Raw genomic sequence first — 25,175 nt, 5'->3', positions numbered from 1 at the left:
TCAGTTACCAGCATCCCCTTTCTGTCTGGGGATCTAGAAGTGGAAGTGGCCTGTAGAAGCTGGTAAGGATCAGCCACAGTGTTTGTTCTGGGAGCTGTTTAGCTTCACAGGGTTAAATAAGCTGTGTAGATGAAGGTTGCTTGTCTTGTGGCAGTACAACACTGAGAAATATAAAAATCATTTCTCCTCAGAAAAAAGACTTCATTGTTGCAGAATGCTGCTGGGCTTGTTACCACGCTGAGTCAATATCTTTCTTTTTATTATTGGGGGGGGGGGGGGGGGGGGTGTTCTGAATCATATTTATTGTTACTTACATCATTGTTAGAAAATAAGCATGGTTTTTCTGGTTTTCTCCTTGAGTTTTTGTAGATGTGGGGGTGGCAGTTTTGGACAATGAACTATTCCTTGTAAGCCCGTATTTAAAAACAAAACAAACAATGACCAAAAAAGAAAAAGACCTCTGCATTTTGGATTTGTTAGACGAGTTTGAAATTCCTTTCTTATAAACTGTTTTCAAATAGTTGCATTGTTTTCATATAAGTTTTCTAACTGAATTAGCAGTGGTTTTGTTGATTTGGTGGTTTTTTGTTCGTTTTTTTGCTAACTGGGAGCTTGCACCAAGAAAGGTGTGTTTGTGCAAGATGGAAAGTATAATTGAAGGCATGTCTCTCTCTTTTTTTTTTTTTTTTTTTTTTTTTTTTCTCCAGTAGAACTGTACTATGACATGTCTGCATTGAGATATTTGGACTCTACCAATCCTTCTTGGAATCTCAGTTACCCTTAATGTATGAGTTCAAGTGATCCTAGTTACTTAAAGGTTTCATATATATTTATAAACTGAAATAATTCATGAGGGTGCTTCTAATAGTGGAGAGTTGAAGCTTTCTGTTTCTGTTAGTGTGTTGGGAATTGCTTTGAATGTCTAAATTGCATGCATTTGACATCAGGAAAGAAAGGCATGTGTATAGTTCCACCCTTGGGTATTCTTATTCTTCATGAAATTTCAGTTCTTATTAGGATGCTGACAGAGTTATTTTTGAAGCAGTTTGTAACTTGACTGAATAATCCGTTAAGCCTGACATTTTTACAAGTTTTAATGAATTTGTATTCACCTGCATCTTTTAGTTCCATCTCTTCTACAAGAGATGGATCTTAGTAAAGAACACTTTTGCTGGAAGGCACTACTGTTTTCTTATCTTTACACTGCCTTTATGCTTTTTTCTTATAATAGATGTTAATAAATTATCTGAAAATTATTTTATTCCGGAGTAAAAGACATAATGGCAAGATTAAAAGGCTGACTGTGCTGAAGGATATGCTTTGCTCTTCTCCCTTTCTGGAACATTTTATTTGGGGGATCAACTTGTTGAAGTAGATCCCAACTGGCAGTTGTCATAAGTAGTCTGACAGTGGCATGAACTGGTTAATTATTTTTTCAGTTTACATATAGGTTGCGCCAAAAGTAATGCCTGCTTTTATTTCCATAGAAATTACAACAGGTGCGAAGAATGCAGTAACACTATTTGGTAGGGAAAATTTTCAGCTACAAAACAGTTTTTCAACATAACCACCATTATTAGCTATGCATTTTCACCAGCAGTGAACAAGAGCTTGCATGTTGGGCTTATAAAAAAAAAAAAAAAAAAAAAATCTGCACCAACAGAGTTGACCTGCTGTTGCCACTGCTGAAATGCACCACCCACTGCAAGTGTTGATGAGTGTCAATGGTGCAGTTTTTTTTCACATGGAGGAATTCACTTTCACCCCTTTGCTTTATTTGCACTTCCGTGTCAGACACCATTTGATCAATCTGCCCCTCTGCTTCCATCTGTCATGTGGCAGCAAAATGTAATGGCATATTGGCAGGAAGATTCAGTCTCTACTGCCATACTACCATACACCATCTGTCTCTGACGTCATGTGCCAGTGTAATAACATAAGTGGCTTTACTTTTGGAGCAGTCCTCATAGATTCAAAAATACACAATTCAGGATCTTTCAAAGTACCCTTTTTGGTCACTGGATGAGGAGCTGCAAGATACGGTTTAGTGGCTTGTGGTAGCAATGGTAATGGGAGGACAGTTGGACTAGATGGTCTTGCAGGTCATTTCCAATCTTGTGATTCTATAACAGAGACTTGTCTATAATTTTCACAACTGAACCCTCCACAGCTACACTGCACCCTTGGAGATGTTGCTGAGATTTCCTATAGGAAATGTAATACTTGAAGTTTTTTCCCTCATGTGCCACAGGCGTGTCAACTGTAACACAGTTAATGGCCTGGGAAACTTCAACACAGGACCTGTGTAGGTAATGTGATGGATAATGCTTTACATTATTTACATTATGCCATTATTTTGAAGTTGCACCTTGGTCTGTACAGAAATTTATATTTAAAGAGCAGGAATATACATTCATGCAGCTGAGCAGTTCATGCAGGGATTAAGATTTTCAGTACTGTTTTGAAGACTTGTAACTCAAGTCTCATTTCAGATAGTTTATCTTCATTAGCTGATAGTGTGTGAACTGTAAAAGCTCACAGTCCAAAAGACAACCAAAACAGGTGTTATTTAACAAAGAATCAGTTGTTTATCAGAGACTCACTTTTTCTCTTTTCCAGCAAGCTACTACTCATGCCAGAACTAGCACCCTTTAACCTAGGGAGAAAAGAGGCATGTTCAGGCCTGTGTAGCATGGTTGAACATTGATTCCTGTAGGCTACCTTGCCAGGGCTAGAGTTTCTATGAGTGAAATAGCTGCTGTTGTCTGTCTGTTATCTAAAACAGCTTCCACCTTCTCCCTTCCTCTATAGTGTAACTCTGAAAGTGGGTGTAACCTGACATTGCATCAGAGCAAAGGCTTGTGTTGTGTCTACCAGATATAATTAGGCCTTCATTTAGTGTCTGCTGCCACTAACTACTAACTCCCCTGCCCCCTACTCCCTCATTCAATCTCTGGCATATGTTGCTGAAAAATTAAACAACTGCATCAGGCAGAGTGTTATCAACACATTGAAGGAAGTGCTCCTTCCCCTCTGCTCAGCAGGTGGGGAGGCCACACCTGAAATGCTGTGTCCTGTTCTGGGTTCCCAGTATGAGAGACCTGGGTGTATTGGAGAGTCCAGCAAGATGATGGATGAAGGGACTGGAGCAGCATTCCTTGAAGAGATGCTGAGAGAGCTGGGACCCTTCAGCCTTCAGGAGCCTTAAGGGAGAACTCTTACCAGGGTCTGTAAATGCCTGAAGAGGGTATGCAGTGAAGATGGAGCCCAGTGGCAGGACAAGATGTCATGGGCACAAACTGGAATACAGGGAGTTTCCTTTCAACACCTGGGAACGCTTCTTTGGGAAAGAAAAAGAAAATCTCTGTGAATGACTGTGTGCTGCCTCAGGTTCCCTAGGAAGGTTGTGATCTCTGCTTTGGAGATCTTCAGAAGCTGTCTGAACATGGCCCTGGGCACCCAGCTCTGAGTATCCCTGCTTAAGCAGGGGCTGGATAACATGGACCCAGAGATCCCTTCTGATCTTAGTTGTTTTGTGAAGAAACTGGAAATTTGAAATTTGCTTGAATATAGAAGCAGAGAAAAGTGTTACATTTTAGGAGAGTGTGGAAAAGATTTTATGCATGCTGTTAATTCCACTTGACAAGATAGAGGGCTCTCCTTGTGTCAAACCTGGTTTTGCTCTTGTATTGAGCTTCCTTACTGCTTGTTCCATCCATTTCTTCTTAAAGCACGTAGCAGAACTTGAATTGGTCCCTCTTTGCAAGTTAGAGGAAGTATTAAAACCATAAGAAAATTGTATTTTCAAATGTTACTATAGTAGTAATATTAATAATTCCTATATTTTGGGGTGTTAGCGTATGCTTCTGTGTTTTGTCTTTCCCTCCTCTTCAAATGAAGGGGTTGGAAGTAAAAGAGCAATGAAGAGCAAAGTTCACAGATGAAAAATGCTTCAAGTAATAACAATACAAATAAATTTATGTGGAGAATCTTTTACATGCCTAAACCATGTTATTTTGACCTTACAGTTCACTCATTTATATTTCTGTTGTTGAAATAGGCTTCAAATAAATGTTTCTTACTGTTCTGTCTAATAGGTAAATCTCTACATGTGAAGATGCGTTTTTATGTATTACACATACGTATATATACCTTTATATATTAGATTTCACAGAGTTTCTCTACAGAAACTCAATTTTCTTCTGTTTAGAATAAAAGAGGCTTCGGTTTCTGTTGCTAAATGGAAATGGAAAACCATATCTTTGGGGAAGATAGTAATGCTTTCCACCTTCTCAAGCTTTCCTTCAGGAAGCAATGATACTTAAGAAAGATCATCATGCACAAGTAATAAGCAGTTGAGAACGCTAAAGTAATATCAGGATGTAAATACCAAGTGATTCTTTTAAGAACTCCAAATTCTTACGTTCTTGTAGATCTGGTAGAGCCTCTGGCAATTGTGGTTGACTTTAACTTGTTCATCTTCCACAGTAAATTATTTAACATGACAAGGTTGAATTGATGAGGGTGAAACAGGCAATCTTGAATGTGGTAGGCAGTCTCAATAATGTACCATTTTTGGCAATGTGTAGAATATATTAGTAACAGTAACTTGGTTTATTGTCTAGTCAGGAGGAAAATGTTTAATGCATCTACTGTGCGCTTGCTCAAGTCATCACACCAAGAAAAAACTCTTGACTTTCTTGGAGCTCCTGGGCAAGGAATCCAGTACTGAGCTGAACACTTGTTTGCTTTTACTATTCCTTAGTGTACTCTATTAGGCTGCCTGCATTTTGTTACCTTTGTCTGTATGAAGATGGGCTCGGATTGGACCCTTCTTCTAGTCCGTATGTTAGTGTATTTCAATTCAGCTGAAACTGGTGAATGTATTTTCTATCTTTTGTAACTCATTTCAATGGAGGGACTAAGACAAAATGTTTTCTTAAGCTGAAGTAACTGATTATTCTGGAAGATAAGGGTGCTTTTTGAAAACTGACCACATAAAAATGTATTGTGCTCTAGATTCTGCTATTGTATTGAGTAGCAGAATCTGGCTCAAGTGCACCTGAAATTCAAGAGAACCATATATTATGGAAGTACAGTGATTGTGAGAAGATTCTGTAGGTCTGGCTGAATCATAACTAGTGCACAGCACAAGCTTTGATAAATATTTCATTCTCATTTTTCATAGTTTTAAATCAGAATAATTTCCTGTAGTCGTAAGGATAAGTATCTTACTGCATGTCATTTTTCAGCATTAACATTAGTGTTTCTTAATCATGTTCTGTGCTAGCTCTGAATTAAGCTAAAGCTTTTATTAATACTAAACATTAAAAATAAATCTTTTTCTCTAATAACTGTTAATTGCTAGATAGCACTTCTGAAAAACACGAGCACAGGAGCTCAGTGTTTGCAATTATGAATATTTATCTTTCAGGGCCTTGATTTTTTTAGTACAGGAAGGAAACGAGTTATACCTTTGTCCTTTAGCTTCATCCACGTGAACTGTTCTACCTGTGCTCTTCAAAATAGTTTTTATAAATGCAGAAAAGGCTTTGGGTTGACTATTGCATGTTAGTGAGGGATATCTTGGTAAAGAAGACTCAAGACATCTGTGGATTGCTGGAAGGTGATTCAAATCTAAGCTGATAAGCATGTTCTTCTAAGAGCTGAGATTTTTACAGATACTTTTCTGAAAGAACTATCTAATTTCTGTAGTATCTCACCAGTTTTTCTTGTGGATATGGATATGGAGACGACTGTTGCATCCTGTGGCTGTTTGACACGTGTTATTTATCAAGTACAGGGGAAATTGATTAGCTGTGGAGCAGAATTGTATAGAATTGAATTCAAAACCATTTTCTGTTTTTTCATAATAAAATGATTACTGAAAGAATTCCATCTGAAGACTGTTGAAAGCTGGCTGCAGTTTATGATATAACGGATAAAATCTGCATCCTTGGCCTTCCAACAACCTTTACACCAGCAGATGGTGGGCGTAAAGATGTCATTCATCATTTATTTACAATGGGCTTTATTTATTCTAGTGTCAACAGCTGCCCCAGGGAGCGGGTTATTGAATTCAAATGTGAAGCTCTGGGTTATTTGCTTCCTTTCAAATTTGTCTTCAGAGCTTAGTTGCTAGGAGTCCATTCTGTGCTCTAATAATGATTCATGTATTGTGAAGCCATTCAGTAAATTGGGTTGTCAGGGATTGCCAAAAAAGGTTTAGAGGTCTTGTTCCGTGTTTTTTTCTTTTTTAACTGCACGGTGCTGTAGTTGGTGTCTCCTCCTTATGTGCCTTCTTTTGCCAGTGTTAGAGACTTTGTCCCCAATTGTTCCCTCTCCGATTTCCCCTCCATATACTTCCTTGCCCTCACAAAAGTAGTAAGTTTATGGTTTTCAGCAATGAAACGTAAATTTGAGACATGAAATAATGAAACTTTGTCTTCTGCAGGCAGGGCAGGAGTCCTTCCGTTCCATTACAAGGTCATACTACAGAGGGGCAGCAGGGGCTTTACTAGTGTATGACATTACAAGGTGAGGATATGGTAGAAGTTACAATTGCACTAAAATTGTGTCTTTGTAGATTTGTGCTGTGATTTATAGCAATGTTAAAAATGTCTAATTCAGCATGTTGTGTTTTTTTGTTTTTTTTTTTGTGCAAATACTTGCAATCTAATGTTTTATCATGTTTGTTAGGCAACCAAAATCAACATAAAACCCAGATTCAGTATATATATTTATAATTTTCTCAGTATACTGGTTGAGGAAAAAGTATGTATAAACTCTTGGGAAGAGTGAATCAAAGTATTTGACCATGAACCTGTGGATTACCTTTACTGAGAAAGGCACTGAAATACTTCATGAATTCCTTTTTGTGTTTTTATTACTGTGAACTATAATTCTTCTTTTACTATAGCAAACTTTTTACTTAGCTGCCATTCTTGAAGTAAATGAGTAAAAAATAGCGAAATATCAGAATCTCATTACATAGAAATACCAGGAAACTTCTACTAATGCTGTCTTTATCAAGCTGGGGAATATAGTTCTTCAGGTGTGATTTCAGTAGCAGATGTTCAGATGTGACTGAGATATTCCTGCAGTCTTGAATAAAGCTTCTGTAACTCTTGTCTGCAAAACCATGGTGTGATTTTTTTGACTAAAAAATTATTACGGCTGGATTGTGAAAATATACAGGCTCCCAGGCACTTTTATATTGTGTGATTCCTTTTTGTGGATCTTGAGTCTCATTGTGGAATCATGCAACGAGATTTCTTAGTTTCCCTTTTGTTCCCTGCTTATTTTTAAATGTCAGAAAGCAATCTATTCTTTTCAGTTGACTTCCAACAAATCAATCTTTGATTCATAAGTAGGTGGCTTTATGCTTGTGAAATATTAAATGCACAATCGTGTTATTAAATATTTAGTGTACATTTTCTGTAAGATCTGTAACACTGTCATCTTGTATCTATCTTACTTGAAAATACATCACTGCTAAATTCATTGTTAAGTTTAAAACTTCAGAGAAAACGAAAGTCAACCTTTTATTTTGCCAGCAGTAGAATAAGTATTATTTCATGCATATGTTTGTATTGTTTGAAAAACTAAAACTGCAGTCAGCAGTATGACATCGCAGATTTTCATAAGAATACTTTTTGTAATAAATGTTTTCAGTTACTCTTTAGGCAGAGTTCATTAATGCTCCATGTTTGCTAAATTTTTGTGTGCTTGTTTTCCTCTCACAAAGGGATTACCAGCTTTTATTCTTTAAGTGTATTTACTAGTAAATGAGTTGGTTGCTCAGGTAGAGAAGCTAATTAAGAGAGGAGAAAAAAGATTTTTATATATATATATATATATATATATTTTTTTTAATATTGCCTTTAATTTTCCTTCTCTTCCATATTCAGGAGGGACACTTTCAATCACTTGACAACTTGGTTAGAAGATGCTCGTCAGCATTCCAATTCCAACATGGTTATAATGCTTATTGGAAATAAAAGGTAAAACTTAACCAATCATAACTTTGTAGATGGTGGAAATTTAAAACTTTTCTCATTACCTTTTTTTTTCCTAAATGATGATGACACCATGTGTAAGCACCTAGTTCTGTCCCTTAGAAAGGGAATATGACTCCTTATCAGGGCATTTTAAAATGCTTTGCATTTCTAGTTAAGAATCACAGCAGAGGAACTTTGCTATTTGATTCACTTGAAAAGACATTATGAAATACAAAAGAAATGTGTCTCAGCAATTACAAGGTGCTTCTGAACTTCAGGCCTGCTTCATGTTCTGTACATTCCAGCTGGGAGTGGGGTCAGAAGCTTTTTAACCACCTCCTAGTGATTCAAAAGATTTAAAAGTTTGTTAGTAAATTTGAAAACATTTATCTGCCTGTTTTTTCATCAGCTAGATTGTCCAGAGTTCCAAAATGATTCCTTATGGATGCTGAGACTTTGATCTATGTTGAAAGTCTTCGTAAAAAAAATTTACACAATACATTAGGTTTATCTGAATTTTTCTGGTTCTTAATCTGCTGGACTGTAACACTGTGTCTAGATTTTTACTGGATGTTAGTGTTTCTTTTGAACATCAAAAGTATTATCTCAGAATTTAATGACCTATTAGTTACAGGTCCTTACCTAGAAGATTTTAACTTGTCTCCTTGCCTAGGTAGTTCTTGAAGGTAAAGATGCCAGCTGAAGTAACTGTGTATGCTTGTCACTAAAATGAACAGCTGGATCATGTCTTAGATGCTACTGAGAAACAGCTTTGTAGTAAACATGGTCTAGTTTTGTTAGTCTGGCCTGTTCACCTCTTGTTTTCTTCTTTTTCTTCCCCTTTCTATCCCCTTCTGTTTTCTTCTCTCTGTCCTTCTACCTTCCTCCCCCTCAAAAAAAAAAAAAAAAAAAAAAAAAGCAAACAAACATGCTAAGCAGTAAGTAATTATGAAGCTTGCCCACATTTTTGTGTATAATCTGGAAAGTGACCAGAAGGTTCTTTCTATTAGTGGAATGTGATAATCAGTCTTCACAAATGGTTTACAAATGAAACTTTGGTAAGCCCATGATGCCAATGACCAGCAGTTTATGTTAGTTAAAAGGTGGCCATGAGAGGAAAAAGTGTGTACTGTTTACTTGCATAAGGTACTATGAAAATAAATATTACGATGCAGATAATGGTGCCACAGGAAGCAAATGTTCTTCAAGAAGCTTTTTAAAGGGGATTGTTTTCAAACCTCAAAGAGAAGGATGGGAAGAATATTTCCTTTCTGCAATATACTAACAGCATATTACAGGAGTTCTTTACAGTAGAGCATACTGCTAGAGACATGGAAGAACACATATAATAGCAAAATATTTTTAAAACAACAAACTTTGTTTCTAAGAATCCCAAAAATGCACTTACGTTTGTTCTGCTGCCTTCTAAATTTGAAGGGAGTTGAGAATTTAAGCTGAAATACAGTAGCTGTTTTTTGAAAACATTACAAATAGTGGTATTAAAACATGACAAATGCTATGCTTAATCTCCTTTCCAGAACAAAGCATAGCTATAATGATCTAGTAAGACCAAATGCTTCGAATTATTGGAATGGGATGTATGCAGAGAGGAAGACAACTGTGGTTAGTAGAAGCAGTTAAAGCTCTTACATGGATATCTTTAGATACCGGTAACGAGTGGGTTATCACTGCAGTTTCCAATGCAACAGCACTATTTCAAATAAAAATAATTGTTTATTTCTATTGTAGTATGCAGATAGCACTGTAGTGAATCAGGTTTTAAATAAGATGTTTCTGAGTGCAGCATGGTAGTGGCAATGAAGACATTGCTCTTGTTCAAGAATATCATGTTGAACAGCTATCTCAGGCACGTGAGAAACACCTTGTTTAGCTTATCTGAAGCCTGGAGCTGAGATATTGGAAATGCTTACAGACTTGAGCATCAACTTTAATTTTTTGCTTTGAGAAAACAATTCTTCTATCCTTATCTTCAAATGCTCTGTCTTTAAATAATGTGTTGAATTGTCTTGACTCTAAAATTTATCTGAGCTAGCATGTAGTTGTAAAAATAACAAGAGCTTGCTTTGCTGCAAAATAGATGCCACATTGAGTGTGACTTATGTTCAATGTATGTGTCATTAAAAGAATGGTGGCCCAGTATGTTTCTTACTAGCATTCTAGCTGCAGATAAAATCTATGTATTTGCAACTTTTTAATTTGAATATTTAAGAATGGCTTTATATGTGTAATTTAAAGGCAGCTTTCTTTATATGTGTATAAAATACTATTTATATATCAAGAAATACAGCATTATTACTGCTCAGGATTTAATATATTTAAAGGGGCAGAAACTCTCGATGACCTTGTTCCTAAAGAAGCTTTAAAAAGGAAGAGTGAAATACTAATATGTCCATGTGACCTACAGGGGTGAACTTGGTATTAGTTGTTCAGTCCCATAAGGTATTCTTTGCTATTTTTGTAGTAGTTAACTTTTTTATAGTCTGCTTGGAAAGCAGGCAACAAAACATTGTGTTACAGTGACTTTAAGTTCTGCTGCTAAAGGGATTGGTCAAAACTGTTATGCTAGGGTTGTCAGGAGGGAACGAGTAATGTAGTTCAAAATAACTTAATTTTGTTCTTAGGTTTTGCCCTGTTAAAAAGACCTAAATACCAAGTTTTCATGAGTAGGAAAAAAAAAAAAGGTCTGGAGGGTTTGGTTCTCTTAATGAATATTTTATAAAAGTCTTCTATCATTTCAGTTTTGCAGTGTGGTTTGGTAGATACTAGAAAAGTGATAATTACCTAAAATGACTATGTCTAAAGTTAACATCCCAAGGAATGGCTTGATAAGTATATTTGTATCCTTTTAAGGCATTGCACAACTCTTGGATAAGATCTGTATCAACTAGAATTAATGAGTCAATTTGTGATATCTGTGTCTATTCTGTGTACTATAAGTGCAAAGTTCATAATAATTCTACTTTAAATGAAGGCTTGAATATATTTTTGTATGTACATTAGTTCTGATGGGGTCTGTTCACTTATAAGCATGTATCTGAACAATGTCATTTACATGGACAGACCATGTGAGTAACTTTTTTTTATTATATCTTAGTGATTTAGAGTCTAGACGAGAAGTCAAGAAAGAAGAAGGTGAAGCATTTGCACGAGAGCATGGGCTCATCTTTATGGAGACATCTGCCAAAACTGCTTCCAATGTAGAAGAGGTAACTTTGCTTAACACTGGTATTTTAGTAAAAACAATTGTTTTGAGTTGCATTCTGTAGTTTGTGCAGATGCTGTTCCTTTAGTGTTTGGATTTATCAACTTGAATTAACTACTTTTTAATTTGTAGTATGAGAAAGACACGGTCTAGTTTATATCTGATTGCACAGCACTAATTATATCATTGATATTCTATTACCTAATGTACTTCTTAAAAATACTCAGTGAAATGGGTACACCTGTCTGTCTCTAAATCTTAAAATTGAAACTAGAATGGATTTGCTAGTCCAAAGCAAGACAAGCTCTCAGTTTCCTTCACAGATCTAACCTGTTCTTAAAGACATTTAATATTTCGCATACTCTTCAGTGCAAGCTGTTGTGATGCTTAGTTGTATCTACTATAAAAGAAGTTTGCATTGTTTCTCTCCACTACCTAACAGGAACCTTCTTTGCTGCAGTTCACACACAGAATTTTTTTTCAGTCCTCTGGAGAGTTGCTGAAGAGATCATTATCTTGGTTTCTGTAGTATTTGAATAATGTTAGGTTTTTCATTCTTTTGCTGTTTTAGAGTAAACAACATAAGTCCTTGAAGTTTAACATATAATTCATATTTCTGGGTATAGGTGTCTTTATATATTTCAGCTTGATTTACTACAAATTTTTCTTGAACAGTGATTATGGTTGACATCAGCCAAAAACTAAAACCCACCCAGTTGCTTACTCTCCACTTGCCCAATAGGTTGGGAGAGAGAATCAAAGAAACTGAAGTGAGAAAAAACAAAGTGCTTAAGATGAAGAAAACAGTTCAGTGGGTGAAGGAAGGGGCATGGAGGAGGAGTGAGACAGTGATGGGAAAGACAGTCACTCCCAACTTCCCATAGATAAACTGAGTCTCTGAGCAAATAGGTTGTTGCCCAGGGACTTGTTGAGTCTCTGAGCAACAGCTACTTTTGAAAGACTACCCCTTGTTTTTTATTGCTGAGTATGATCGTTACGTGATAGAAAATACATTTCTGTCCAGCTCAGGTCAGCTGTCTGTGTCTCCCCCAGTGTCTTGCTTACCCCAAGCCTAATTGCTGGGGCAGAGGGAAGAATGAAAGCTTGACACTATGCATGAAATGTTTAGCAGTAGTTAAAACATTAGTGTCTTATCTCTGTTTTGGTCACAAATCTAAAACACAGCAGCATGCAGGCATCTGTGAAGGAAATTAACTCCATCCCAGCCAGACCCAATGGACAAATTGCTCTTGGTGAGCCGTTGGTGCTATGCAGAGCAGAGAGATTTCTTCACTTGACTTTAGGCCCTCAATTCCTGCTTCCCAGTTTCCTATCTTTGTTTACAGTACTATGTTGTAGTTGTGTTTTTCATGCTACCTAATCTGTTGCTGCTCGTATCCAAAGTCATTCTAAATGCAGGATGGTAGACAGCAATCATGGTATACTTTAAGTAGTAAAATCTTCTCATTTGGCAATATTTTACTTTTTAAAGGTTACAAAAAGCATACTGCTTTCATTTACTTCATTCTGTTTTGTTATTATATGATTCTAACATTAGCACCTTTTGCCGTGATAAAAAAAAAAAAATGCTTTACGGTGGATGCGTTGGCCAGTAATGAGTCTGTGATTATCAGGAGGAAGAGCAGCATAAAGTTGTTTTTCAAATAAGTTTGAACTGAATCCTCTCTTTGTTATGATGTGAATGCGCGATTGTATTTGCTTTCTCACTCTGGAAAAGCCTTAAGATATAATTTTTTGTAGTGCCAGTCAAGTACATTTCTTAAATGATATTCTCAATCAACTAAAAGAGGTAGCATGGTCTAGAATGGTTACAACTGAAAGAGCAAGATCTTAACCTCATTTTTTAATAAAAATGAATGTGAAGAAATAGTAGGCACAGGAAGTAAAAAGTGCCACTTCATGGGTGAAGGAAGAGCCCATTTTATTTTTAGGTCAGTGTGCTTATTCTGAGCTGTTCAATATCAAAAAAATAGAGGGGAACAAGGGAATAAATAGTGTGAAATGGGCAACATTAGAGGAAAGAACAAGAGGTATTCAGAACTGAGGCAGACATAGCTTCCAGTATGTGATTTCTGGGCTAGAAAGAAATGATAATGTTGTGACTAGCTGAGGATGTAGAAGCTAAACAGAAAGAAAAATTGAGATAAGTCAGCTGAACTTACCTGGCTGAAATTTTAAGCAGAAAAAACCTGTGACCATGCGTCCACAAATCTGTGCAGGATAATCAGAATCACAGAATTACCAAGGTTGGAAAAGACCTACAAGATCACCCAGTCCAACCATCCACCTGCCACCAATAGTTCTCACTAAACCATGTCCCTCAACGCAATGTCCAAACGTTCCTTGAACATCTCCAGGGTCGGTGACTCCACCACCTCCCTGGGGACCGGGAGCCTGACCACTCTTGCCGAGAAGTAGCATTTCCTAACGCCCAGCCTAAATCTCCCCTGGCGCAGCTTGAAGCCATTCCCTCTAGTTCTATCACCAGTTACACAGGAGAAGAAGCTGACCCCCAGCTCACTACAGCCTCCCTTCAGGTAGTTATAGAGAGCAATTAAGGTCTCCCCTGAGCCTCCTCTTCTCCAGACTGAACAATCCCAGCTCCTTCAGCTGCTCCTCATAAGGTCTGTGCTCCAGACCCCTCACCAGCTTTGTTGCCTTTCTTTGAACATGCTCCAGTAATATTTATAATCATAATGGTAAGTCTGACTGTATTTTTAAATGAGCAAATCTGCTTCTGTCTTTGTGGGTTTGTCTTTGTTTTTTGTTTGTTTTTTTTCTCCTTTGCTAATCCTTATTTCTACCACTATGTAGTGCCCTAGTCAATATCTAGCCACAGCAACAGTACCATGTCCTTGTTTGGTGCTTGGATCTTAAGCAATTTTAGAATGTTCATTGTGTTCTAATAGGTTGTGGATGCCACTTCTTGGAGGTGTTAAAGGCCAGTTTGGAGAGGGCTTTGAGTCCAGGTCTAGTGGGAGGTGTCCTTGTGTATAGCAGGGAGTTGGAACTAGATGATCTTAAAGGTCTTTTTCAACCCAAACCATTTTATGATTCTTCAGAATTATCTATTAACCTGCATCTCAGATGTGAATGTTTAGCAGTGGAGAATAAGAATAATATCCTGTTAGCTGTTCATCTTGTGCAAGGCTGTTATGTGAGGCTGAACAGGCTGCCCAGAGGGGTTGTGGAGATGCCCTGTCCCTGCAGATTTGATGGGGCCCTGGGCAGCCTGGTGTAGTATTAAATGGGGAGGTTGGTGGCCCTGCATGTGGCAGGGGGGTTTGAGATTCGTGATCCTTGAGGTCCCTTCCAACCCTGTGATTCTGTAATACCCTGTTTCCATAATGTACCATTAAGTGGAAAGCAGACAGGTTTTTCCTTCATAGCTTCTCTGGAGGTTTCTAAGAAATCAGCATGGCCACAGAGTTAAATCCTGTTGGGTATGGAGTGTGATGGGGTGGAATTTTCTGAATCGTTAGGAGGATAAAAGGACTGGAGGGAAGTTGTTATTGGACTGTCTATTGTTTGACTGCTGCCAAAAGACCAGTGATGGTAGCCTCTTCAGCCATACTGCATTTGTGGGAAGTTTTTTTGGTTTTGTGCACTTTTTTAGTTTCTCCCTATAGCCATCTAGATAGATAAAGAGCTATCTAGATAACAGGATTTTTTTGGGGGTGCTCTTCTTCTTCAGTGTTTTCTGAGCTGTCTACACTGGGCATTTCTTTCTTCACAATTCTGTAGAAATAATCTTTTAAACATTTTGAAGGTGTTTTGTAATGTATGCTCTGAACATGCCTGTTGGCTTTCTTAGACCAGGATATATGCTGATATCTGATGAGAAACACTGAATTTTTTTCTTCTATGTTGAAAGTAATCTAGCATTAACTTTTAGATTTAGTTACTGTGTCTGTTATACTTCCATCCTATTCACAACTCATAGATATTGTGTGTGTTTTCTCATAGTGTGCTCTAAGGTACCATTGCAGAACTCGATGTCTTATTTACTTTTCTCCAAAGAAAGCATTGTGATATAGGAGTAAGCTTTTCACTAGTATATGGACAGTTCTAAGCTTTAGACTTCAGACATGTCTACTTGTTTTCATTAAAACATCATTTACTTTCCTATCTTACATTAAAACTACACAATTTATTAAAGACCTTTTTTGTCTTGTTTGCAAAAGATACTAATGCCTGTATTGCATTTTCCAGTAGCAGTTCAACAGCAATATACAACTGTTAGTTTTAGTTTTACCTGAAAGTTGCAGTTCAGAGCTTGCTGAATGGTTTCTACTTGGGCAGTGTCTAACACTGGTACAGGTAGAGTAGGATCATCTACATGAACTCGGTAACTGTCCTATGATACTAGCACTTGGTAGTTATCTTTTCATCCCTGAAATATCATTTATTTGAATCCATTTACATACGCTTATTGTGAAGAACTGAAGATTCCTAGCTGTATTTGGAAAACTGGAATAACTGTGTGCCTTCCTCTTGCGTTCTGTACTGCTAGTTCAATAATTATTAACGTAATCAAGCTTAAGCAAAAGAGTTCTCTGGATACTGAACAAGCCATCACCAGACACCATTGCTGTTCAGGAGCTGATTCATTTACATCAGACTTGCCTATCACTGACTCCTGGTGTGAGAATGGTTTCAGTAAGTTGTTCCCCCTGTCAATGGGATTATGTAGCCCTTTGCCAAGCTTTCATCTTTGACTATTGTATTTGTTGTTCCAAGTTGTCTGCACATAAATAGATGCATTAATGTACTAATTTTTTAGGATTAAAACTGAATGGACTAACCACGTCAACTCAACAACTGAGCACTTTGGCTGTGTACAGCTGGATGGTCTTTGGACAGTTTTGTTCCAATTTTGTAACTTAATTTTCCTCTTCAGACAGTTTCTTTCATACTTTTGCTTAAATGGAAAATGAATATTCAAACCCACTGTATTTTCAACAGGGGTACTGCTCAGTCACAGATAAGGGAAGAAAGAAAGCCTTTGTAATAGTCTACAGACTAAAAATGAAAATCCCACAGAAAGATGGAATGATTATTATCAGCTTCCAAATTAGAACTGATATTTTCTAGAACTACATTTTTCCTCTCTTTAAATGTAGCTGCTGCTACACACCAGCTGTTTGACCTGGTGATCTAGTTAGCAGAGATTTAGTTAATAAAATTTGAAAATTTGAGGTGCTAGTAGCTTTAATAGAAAAGCAATACATAAGATATAATCTGACTAGAATTTACGAAACAGTTGTTTGTGAAGTATTTTTGTTTAAAATAGGTTTTACTTAAGTTCTATCAAAACCAGTATTTCTTGAGTTCCTTGAAGCCAAGTTCTGTGACGTTTCAGCTGTGAGAAGCTGGTTAGGACGGTGTCCCAGCTCTTCTGTAAGTAATAGAGGATCTTCTGCAGTTCTTAGAATTTGGGACATAGCGAGGTATCATCAGAATCCAAACTCTCAGCTTGTTTTACCTGAAAGTTTTACCTTAGTTTTACCTGAAAGTTGCAGTTCAGAGCTTGCTGAATGGTTTCTACTTGGGCAGTGTCTAACACTGGTACAGGTAGAATAGGATCATCTACGTGAACTCAGGGTAACTGTCCTATGATACTATCACTAGTTTCCAGGCTTTATAGTAGAGCATGAAACATATTATATGGCTGCCTGTGTGAGCCATAGGTTTTTTTTTTGACAGCCTGATTCTTAGCTCTGGGGTTTTAGCTTGTGGGTTTGTTTGTTTGTTTTTTCAGATCCTTTGTTCAACAGCAACTGCAGCACTTCCTGAGACACTTCAGGATCTAGTTAATATGCTTCTTTCCAGTTTGCCAGAGATTCACAGGCAAATTACTGTTTTGGGTCTGTGCATTTTCACTTTAAGTATAAAGCTACAGATGTGCTAGGACACCTATGTGGTGTGGCTTCGCTATATACTATATACTTCCCTACTGCTTGATAATTAACTACTCTGTAACCATTTCAGAGTCCCAGGCTATTTTCTGAAGATCAGAAGCGTTGTCTTAGTTGTAAAACTGCTGTTCAGAGCTTTGGGATCCCATTCTATAAAGTGACTGTCTAGTGCTACTTTCACTCTGGGATATAGAATGCCCTACTGAGTAAATCCTTTTGTGGTCCATATCATTACACCTTCCAAATGTATCCCTAGGGTAATGATCTATATTGTATCTTACTGCTGAAGGAAGGAGATTGGGAAAGAGGAATTCTAGCTGTCGACTGACCACAGAGGTGAAGGTCATGCTTTAGAATTTGTGTAATGTGTAGCAGTTCAGTGTCCTTGATTTTATTTTTTTTTTTTTGTTTTGTATTCTTACAATTAGTAATGAACTCCCCATTTGGAGTACTGTGTCCAGGTCTGTAGTCCCCAGTACAAGAAAGACAGGCAGCTGTTAAGGAGGGTCCAGAGGAGAGCCACGAAGATGATCAGGGGACTGGAGCACCTCCCCTATGAGGACAGGCTGAGGGAGCTGGGCTTGTTCAGCCTGGAGAAAAGAAGGCTGCGGGGTGACCTCATTGCAGCCTTTCAGTACCTAAAGGAAGCCTACAAATAGGAGGGGAATCAACTCTTTGAAAGGGTTGGTAACAGCAGGACAAGGGGAAATGGTTTTAAGTTGAGGGAGGGAGATTTAGGTTGGATGTCAGGGGGAAATTCTTTATAGAGAGAGTGGTGAGGTGCTGAACAGGCTGCCCAGAGAGGTTGTGGATGCCCTGTCTCTGGAGGTGTTCAAGGCCGGGTTGGATGGGGCCCCGGCCAGCCTGGTGTGATATTAAATGAGGATGTTGGTGGCCCTGCCTGTGGTGGAGGGATGGAGATTCATGATCCTTGAGGTCCCTTCCAACCCTGGCCATTCTGTGATTCTGAATTCAAACTGATTTGTATTTAAAAGTGCTAAATTTAACATTAATGAGCCACCAGAGGGCAGCATATTACATGAACTGGAAATGCAGAACCCAGTATATATTCATTTTAAGCAAAGCACTTTAAAATACGAGTTTTGAAAAGTATCAGTTATTCATTTAGAAGTCTTTCATGTGTGCGGCCTGCAGCTAAGTCATTAAATACTCATCATGGGAATGGATTTCTGAGAAAGAGTGTGGCATTGCACTTTGCAGGTGTCTTAAACAGGTGTATTTTCCACGTTATTTGCACATCTTGTCACATCTGCCAAGTGGAAACTAAATCTAGCGGTTCCATAACATGCAATGTGGTGCCTTTATCTTACTGTTATTCTTAGTATATCTCAGATGTGATAAAAAGGAGCAAGAATTCCCTTTGCTTTCAGCACTGGTGTGTGTGTGTTTCTTTTTTTACCAGTAATAAACTCGTTCTTTCTGGTTCTGTCTCAAGGGTAGCAAACCTTCACTTCTTGTTCACTCTCTCTGATAAAATGGATGTTAAATTTGATTTAATTTTATAGTTGGTGTTTTTTAGGAGTAATTTATTTTGAATTCTGTATCTGTGCTGTTGTATGGTTGTTCTTTTGAGGTTTGTTTGTTTTCTAAGAATGGTATTTTGAGACTTCTTGATTGTCAGTATGATGTAGAAGTTCCTTATGCAAGTATCTAAAGTACTTGATATCTAAGGTACATGATAATATACTCATGTAGTGTAACTTATAACCATCCTTCGTTTGCTTTGCACTAAGTGCAGGTGACGCAGCAGGCTGATCACATTTTACAAGACTCACTTTTCCCCACTGCACTAATGTAATTTTCTTCAGCATAGTTTAACTTTTGTCAGTATTTCAGAACCCAGTTATAAGTGAACAAAATAGAAGTGTTGTGTTGAAAGAAATCGCAACACAAATTCCTCAAACCCTTTTTGAAAATGTAGAACAGGTAGTCAAGCTTAAAATCATTGGTAGCTTTTGTGATTTAGGAAGAGTAACACTAAATGTAGATATATTCCACAAGTTACATTGTTTTCTTTAAATTTCCTCAAAAGTAGCCTAGAATTTGTGTATTTGGAAGTCTTTCATACTCTGCAGAACTCAACTCTTCTTTCATGAGCCCTGTAAGCGTAGTGTAGGAGCTTGCCATCTTTGCAAGTGACAGCATACAAAGGCAGAACGAATCTAGTACCACCTACTCCCACTCCTAAGGTGGTGGGAATAAACCTGGATGGACCTGAGCTGATCTAAGGTAGAGGGGCTTGAGTGTCTTTGTAGCGTGCTTTAGTGGCAGTGGTGTTACCAGGATGTGCAGTAGGCTTGATAGGCAGCCAGCCTGGGTCCATGCGAGCTCAATAGTTGAAGTCGTGTTGTGTAGAAGTGGCTCAAGTGCACCTGTATCCAAGTTGGCGTATGAAGTGCTACAGCTGTGTTCCTGCACATAGTGTAATAAATCCAAACTGGCTTTGAGGGGAAACTGCTCTGTCTTTTTGTGTTTGTAACTCAATTAATCTGCAAACAGGATAAACTGCCCATAAATAATGGAGAGTTTACAGTATACTGTATGTTCCAGATAAGAGTGAGGACAGGCAATATAAAAAGAGATTTTTAGAAGAAGCCAATTAGACAGAGTTCACCCTCTTGTCCTTGCTAATTGGGACACTAGCGTACAGTGCCAAAATCTGATAGAATATTCTTAAAGTGACTAGACTCTTTTATTAGCAGGGTTGGTCAGGTGGTTATTTCAAGTCCACTTTTACTTTGAAGCATAAGCTTCCTTAAAATAAATGGGTGCAAAAAACAAATGGATGTCTCAAGGGATGCTAGTCTTTTCATGACTGCTTACTAATTTTTCAGAATCCATGCTAACGGGGGAAAAAAAAAAAAAGAAAAAAAAAAAAACACCAAAACCAAGAAGTAGATTTATTAGTTGCTGTAGTCTTGTGAAACCATTGTTTCAAATAGGAATTGCTTGTATATGACCCAGTATGGCTTGGCATTTTGCAATGCAGTACTGCTATGTGCTGTTTTCACACTAATATTTGGCAAAGCTGAATCACGGTCAGAAATTTGGTAATCAGATGATATCTTTTCCTGATGATTGAAATGATAGAACTGAGGTAAATGTAATATTTGGATGTTTTTATTTGCTTTTTTAAATGTTAAAATACACGATCTGTACCGGATTTGGTATGCTTTTTTTTTTCTTTTTGCTTTGTACAGTCCTTGTGTAATAACTGTGCTGAATGGGGGCTGACCTGGGTGGCCCAAGTGTTGTTAAATCACGCTGCCTTTCCCCATGGGCTTTATCCTTTTTGTGAGGATAGGTGCATTGTTGCAGTGATGTGTTCTTGAATGTAAGCACCCAGAAGATACCTTGTTTTCTGTTGTTAGTTCGGAGTTTATAATCTGATAAATTTCTAGGTGGAGGGTCTAAAGCAATTTTTATAGATGTCATTTAGCTCTTATGAAATAAATTCCAAGAGCCTAAGTATACTTAGCACTGGTTCTGTAATTGTTAGATGTGCCAATTGTTAAGTGCTTGTTTACATGAAGTTATCATAACATGTTTTTAAGACTCCAAGTTCTGCTTCATGCCCTTTTTAATCGGCAGTGAGCAAGCATCCTCAGGTCCTAGCTGTGAGTTTCCAAAGTTCTTGGCATATGCCTTTCAACAGGCTCATGAATGAGGCTGTTACAATAATTAGTGTGTTATCAGAAGCCGAGATAAGGTTGAATTTTTTTCTCTCACGTTGAAAACTTCAGTTTCTGAGAAATTTGAATCAATTCATAGTTGGATGGAAGCCAATTTTTCTCCTCAACTCCAACGCGTGTTTGAAAAACGAACTCACTTCCTAAATGCCTTGTGAATCTGCAATGATTAATTCTTCTCATTATTTTGCTGCAAATTCTCATGACCCTCTGTGATGATTCGATCACCCACTTAGAGTTTATGCATATTCATATCTTTCCGCTCCTGCCGCAGTCGTTCAAGTCTCCTTCACTGGCTGTGGTGTGTGCTTGGTGCAGTAATTGAGCTGCAGTAGATTGATTACTCTGGGGAGCTGTAAGGCCTTTAAAGGTGAAAACATATCAGTCCTGTTAATTAGGAAACAAAGCTCTGGTGGCAAGTTCAGCAGTCAAATGCTTCCAGTGTAGAAATGAGGAAAGGTATGATTTGTTCCTCTCCATGAACTCTGTTTACTTTTTTATATTTGGATTAGATCTGTATTTGCTGTAACAGACCTGTGCAGAGGATAGCATACCTTGTGTGATTGTGTAGTGATGGTATTTTAAAATAAAAATAAATGTATATTTGATATTGCTTGCCATTATTAGCTGCTGTTAATCACCTCTTAAATTATACATCGTCTTAGGCATTATTTGACCTATAAAGTTAAATGTGGGATGAAAAAGAGAATAGTTGATCTTAAACTTCAACTGAAACCATCTCTATCATTCATTCTTTCAGACCCAGTATCAAAGTCTTTTCTCTGAATTAACATAATGCATTTTCAGAAATCATAATAAAATTTAGAGTCTTTCTATTATTAAGATGTCTGTTGCCCACCATGAGCAAGATTAATTAAAGAGAATACGTTCTTAAAATTAGGTGAATATTAAATGATAGCATAAGGTTTCATCCAGCAGACAGCATCCTTACATCATCATTGTAAGTACCGTGTGGTTTTATGTTGCTAAGCACTCTAATCTAGAGTGGCCTATTACAAAGATATTAAGGGTAGGGGAAACCATCTGCCACACGATCTATCCATAAGGGTCAGAAATAAATAATTTAAAAGTAATTTGTATATCTTTTTTTTTTCCCTGTAATTACTGGACAACAGATTGTAGAATACAGTTGTTATGAACAGGCTACTGTTTTTGTAAATAGCATATGATCTGTTGCTACTTCAGGGTAGGTTACAGGATGCTGTTGGCATACCTGCTCTCCTCAGGTCAGAAGGAAAGGTCTTGCTGAATAAACTATACATGAGATGGACTGCAGTTAGTATATCTTAAGCTGGGATATCACATTCACTAGTCTTTTTTTTTTTTTTTTTTTTTTTCTTTTGTAGGCATTTATTAACACTGCAAAGGAGATCTACGAGAAAATTCAGGAAGGAGTTTTTGACATAAATAATGAGGTAACTTTTAAGTATTCTAAATGTGTGACTTTTTTAAGGTACAAAATTCACCTTCCTTAGAATGCTGGACAGTAAAATACTTGTCTGTTCCATTTGGATATAGAATTGTCTGCTATTGTGATAAAAATGGATTAAAATAAGTGACCCTATCCATCCATGAAGCAGCACAAAATAATATAAATCCCCAAAAGAGAAGAAAATCCACTTTCATCCACTTCTCCATATGGTGTCATCTGTTTTCAAAGATAATTTTCCACTATGTAAATGGAGGACCATGTTGATATGCCAGATGCACTCCATGAGCTGTCCAGTGTAGGGGAGGGATTGCTTTGAGAGTTACATAAAAGACTTTTGAAATGTTCCTGGTTTAGGTGGCTGGATTCTGTAGGGAATAAAAGATTAGCCATTTTGTCTATGCACATTACTGAAATTACAGATTATCAGGGCTGGTCTCTTTGGCTTGTTTTTGTGGGGGCTGTGGCACGGAGCAGGGAATGTTTCTGTAATGCAAGAGCCAGGAAAGCCCTGTGATCTCTCTAAATGTTGAAATGACAGCGCTGTTGAAAGTGTGAGCAGCCACAAGATTGGTTCGTGCCTGTAGAAAAAGCAAACTGAAATTCAGAGTTAGAGGAAATAAATATCCGTTAGGATCATACAAATTCCCAGGTAGAATTTGCATGACAAGTAACACCACATAGAACCGTTCAGCTTTGGCAGTGCTATGTGATCCCTCATCTCTAGTGCACAAGTTTTTTACCCCGTGTCTCTAAACGTCATTGCTAAGATGCTTGGTAAAAAGCAGACGTGGAAATCTGTAATGCTTCTCTGTCCTGTGCATTCTCTGTCCAGGACTGTCAGTCTGACACTTCTCTCTGGCCTGATGGTCCTTGCAGAGGTGTTCAAAGAGCAGTGAAAGAACTGTCAGGACTCAAACTCACCTCTCTCTTCTCAGTGTAGAGCTCAACATAAGACAACTTTGACCAATAAAAATATTGCTCTTCTGATTTTTACAGAAGCAATGAGAAACTTCAGTACTATGAAGTATTTGCATTGAGAAACTTGTAGCTAAGTAAGAGTTCAGCAGTAATCATTCAGACTAATTCTGACTGAAAAATGTGGGTGTGCGTATATGGTGTTTTGGCAAAACACCCCTTAAGTTCAGTTTAGTGATGAAAAAGTTAAAATTGTCTTTAACATTTTATAAGGAAAATGCATGCAGTACAATATAAATTGGACAGTAATCGGTGTCTGAAAAAGCATGCTCATTCTATCTGTCGAGTTTCATATAGTAGCTGATTGCTTTACTGTGCCTTATGGAGCTTTGATTGCAATATGCTGTCAAGAGCCAACAGTCCGTGCTATTTCTTTGGCTGTATGCCAGGTCTGGCTCCTTGATTCCTCAAGAAGTTGCTACCAGCCCAGAGGGGGCAAAACCAATGAGCCATAGGGCATGCTTTTTATTAAAGAGGAGTCAAAGAGCGAAAAGAAACCACATCAGCTGCTGTCAATACTGAGCTAGTGCCAGAAACCCCAAGGCTACTACTGTTGCAGAACAACTGCCAAGCACTATAAATCTGAGATTTACTGTGACGCAAAGTTTCCTTAAGAGCTTAATTTCTGAAGCTACTGTATTACTTTGCTCAAAGTGCTGTATTTTTAGGTAAAATCCACTTGAGGGAGTGAGGGTTAAGATATAAGTGTGATTTTGATGAATGAAAGAACTAAGCTGTGTGTGGGTTCTTGGCAAGTAGCCACGTCTTTCGGGATCATAGAAATTATTGATGACACAGAACACTCGTATGCCCTTAGCCCGTACAGCTGATTCAACACAGAAGGAAATGCTGTCTAGAGAGGAGAAGTTTTATACTGAACTATTAAACTAGCGGAGGTTTTGGTGAGAGGGGGGAGGTTACGTGTTCCTGGCAAACGCTAGGTATTTTTAAAGCCTTACGCCGTGCAGTATTCACATGTGATTCTTACTGTGTTTCCATGCTAAGTGTTTAAGGTACAAAGTCTAACGTGGTTATAAAATTTAAATGAGAAGGAAAGAAACTTCCTTTTAAATTATATTTAATTGTTGCTAAGCAAAAAAACAATTGCTGTATTCATTGTGTGTGCTAGAAAGACTTTTCAGGTATATTTAATGTTGTGCAATAATTATACTGTGTATTAAACTTCATTTCAGGCAAATGGCATAAAAATTGGCCCTCAACATGCTGCTACTAACGCAACACTTGCAGGCAATCAGGGAGGACAACAAGCTGGTGGAGGCTGCTGTTGAGCCCGTTTTTACTTTCTAGCTGCCTAGATGGGGCCTACTAACTTGTTTGTTCACCCTTCCCTCCCTCCCCCTGCCCTGCTCGCCTCCACTGCAATTCAGCTGAGACATGAAACTTGTAAGTTGGTTTCCTGTTGCAGAAGAAGACTTTATCCTTCAAACTCTTGTATAACTTTGAATAAATGGTTAATGTTCACTTAAAGACAGATTTTGGAGATTGTATTCATATCTATTTACATTTAATTTCTAGGTCAATTGATGTGATTATTTTTGTTAAATGTTGTCTTGTGCCCTTGACTACGAACTGAATTGTATTAAACACTACGAAGTCATCTGAGTATTTTAATCGATCTGTGTAGTTAGGTTTCCCAGTTCCTGTGGTTACCTAATGTTTAATATTGTAGAGCTGTCCTCAAGTTTTTTGTCGATTTTCAAGGCTATAAAGAGAAGCAGAAGGACTCTTTTAATTCTGTATTTATCACTTTCTGTATATATAGTTTAATAACCTGCTTGGGTGTACTTGCCAAGCTAGAATTCTTTAATGCATTTGCATAAATTCTATACTACTTAGAGCTTGAAAACTACAGAA

General features: G+C 37.6%; 1 protein-coding gene across 2 annotated transcripts in view; it reads left to right on the top strand.

Annotated features, from left to right (window-relative positions):
* RAB2A (RAB2A, member RAS oncogene family) overlaps positions 1-24,589 on the top strand; it is a gene marked incomplete at both ends in the record, with an annotated part of 41,006 nt that extends 16,417 nt beyond the window's left edge. For both annotated transcript variants that reach the window (XM_079533752.1, XM_079533751.1), the window contains 5 exons: positions 6,455-6,537; positions 7,911-8,003; positions 11,116-11,227; positions 22,240-22,308; positions 24,494-24,589. In XM_079533752.1, coding sequence (XP_079389878.1) covers positions 6,455-6,537; positions 7,911-8,003; positions 11,116-11,227; positions 22,240-22,308; positions 24,494-24,589 — 453 coding nt within the window. The remainder of the gene's footprint in view (positions 1-6,454; positions 6,538-7,910; positions 8,004-11,115; positions 11,228-22,239; positions 22,309-24,493) is intronic.
* Positions 24,590-25,175: the final 586 nt, after the last annotated feature.

This window comes from Tetrao urogallus (assembly GCF_951394365.1).
Source record: "Tetrao urogallus genome assembly, chromosome: 3".
Lineage (NCBI taxonomy): Eukaryota > Metazoa > Chordata > Aves > Galliformes > Phasianidae > Tetrao > Tetrao urogallus.
The sequence above is the reverse complement of the archived record's forward strand: the minus strand, read 5'-3'. Positions and strand labels throughout refer to the sequence as shown.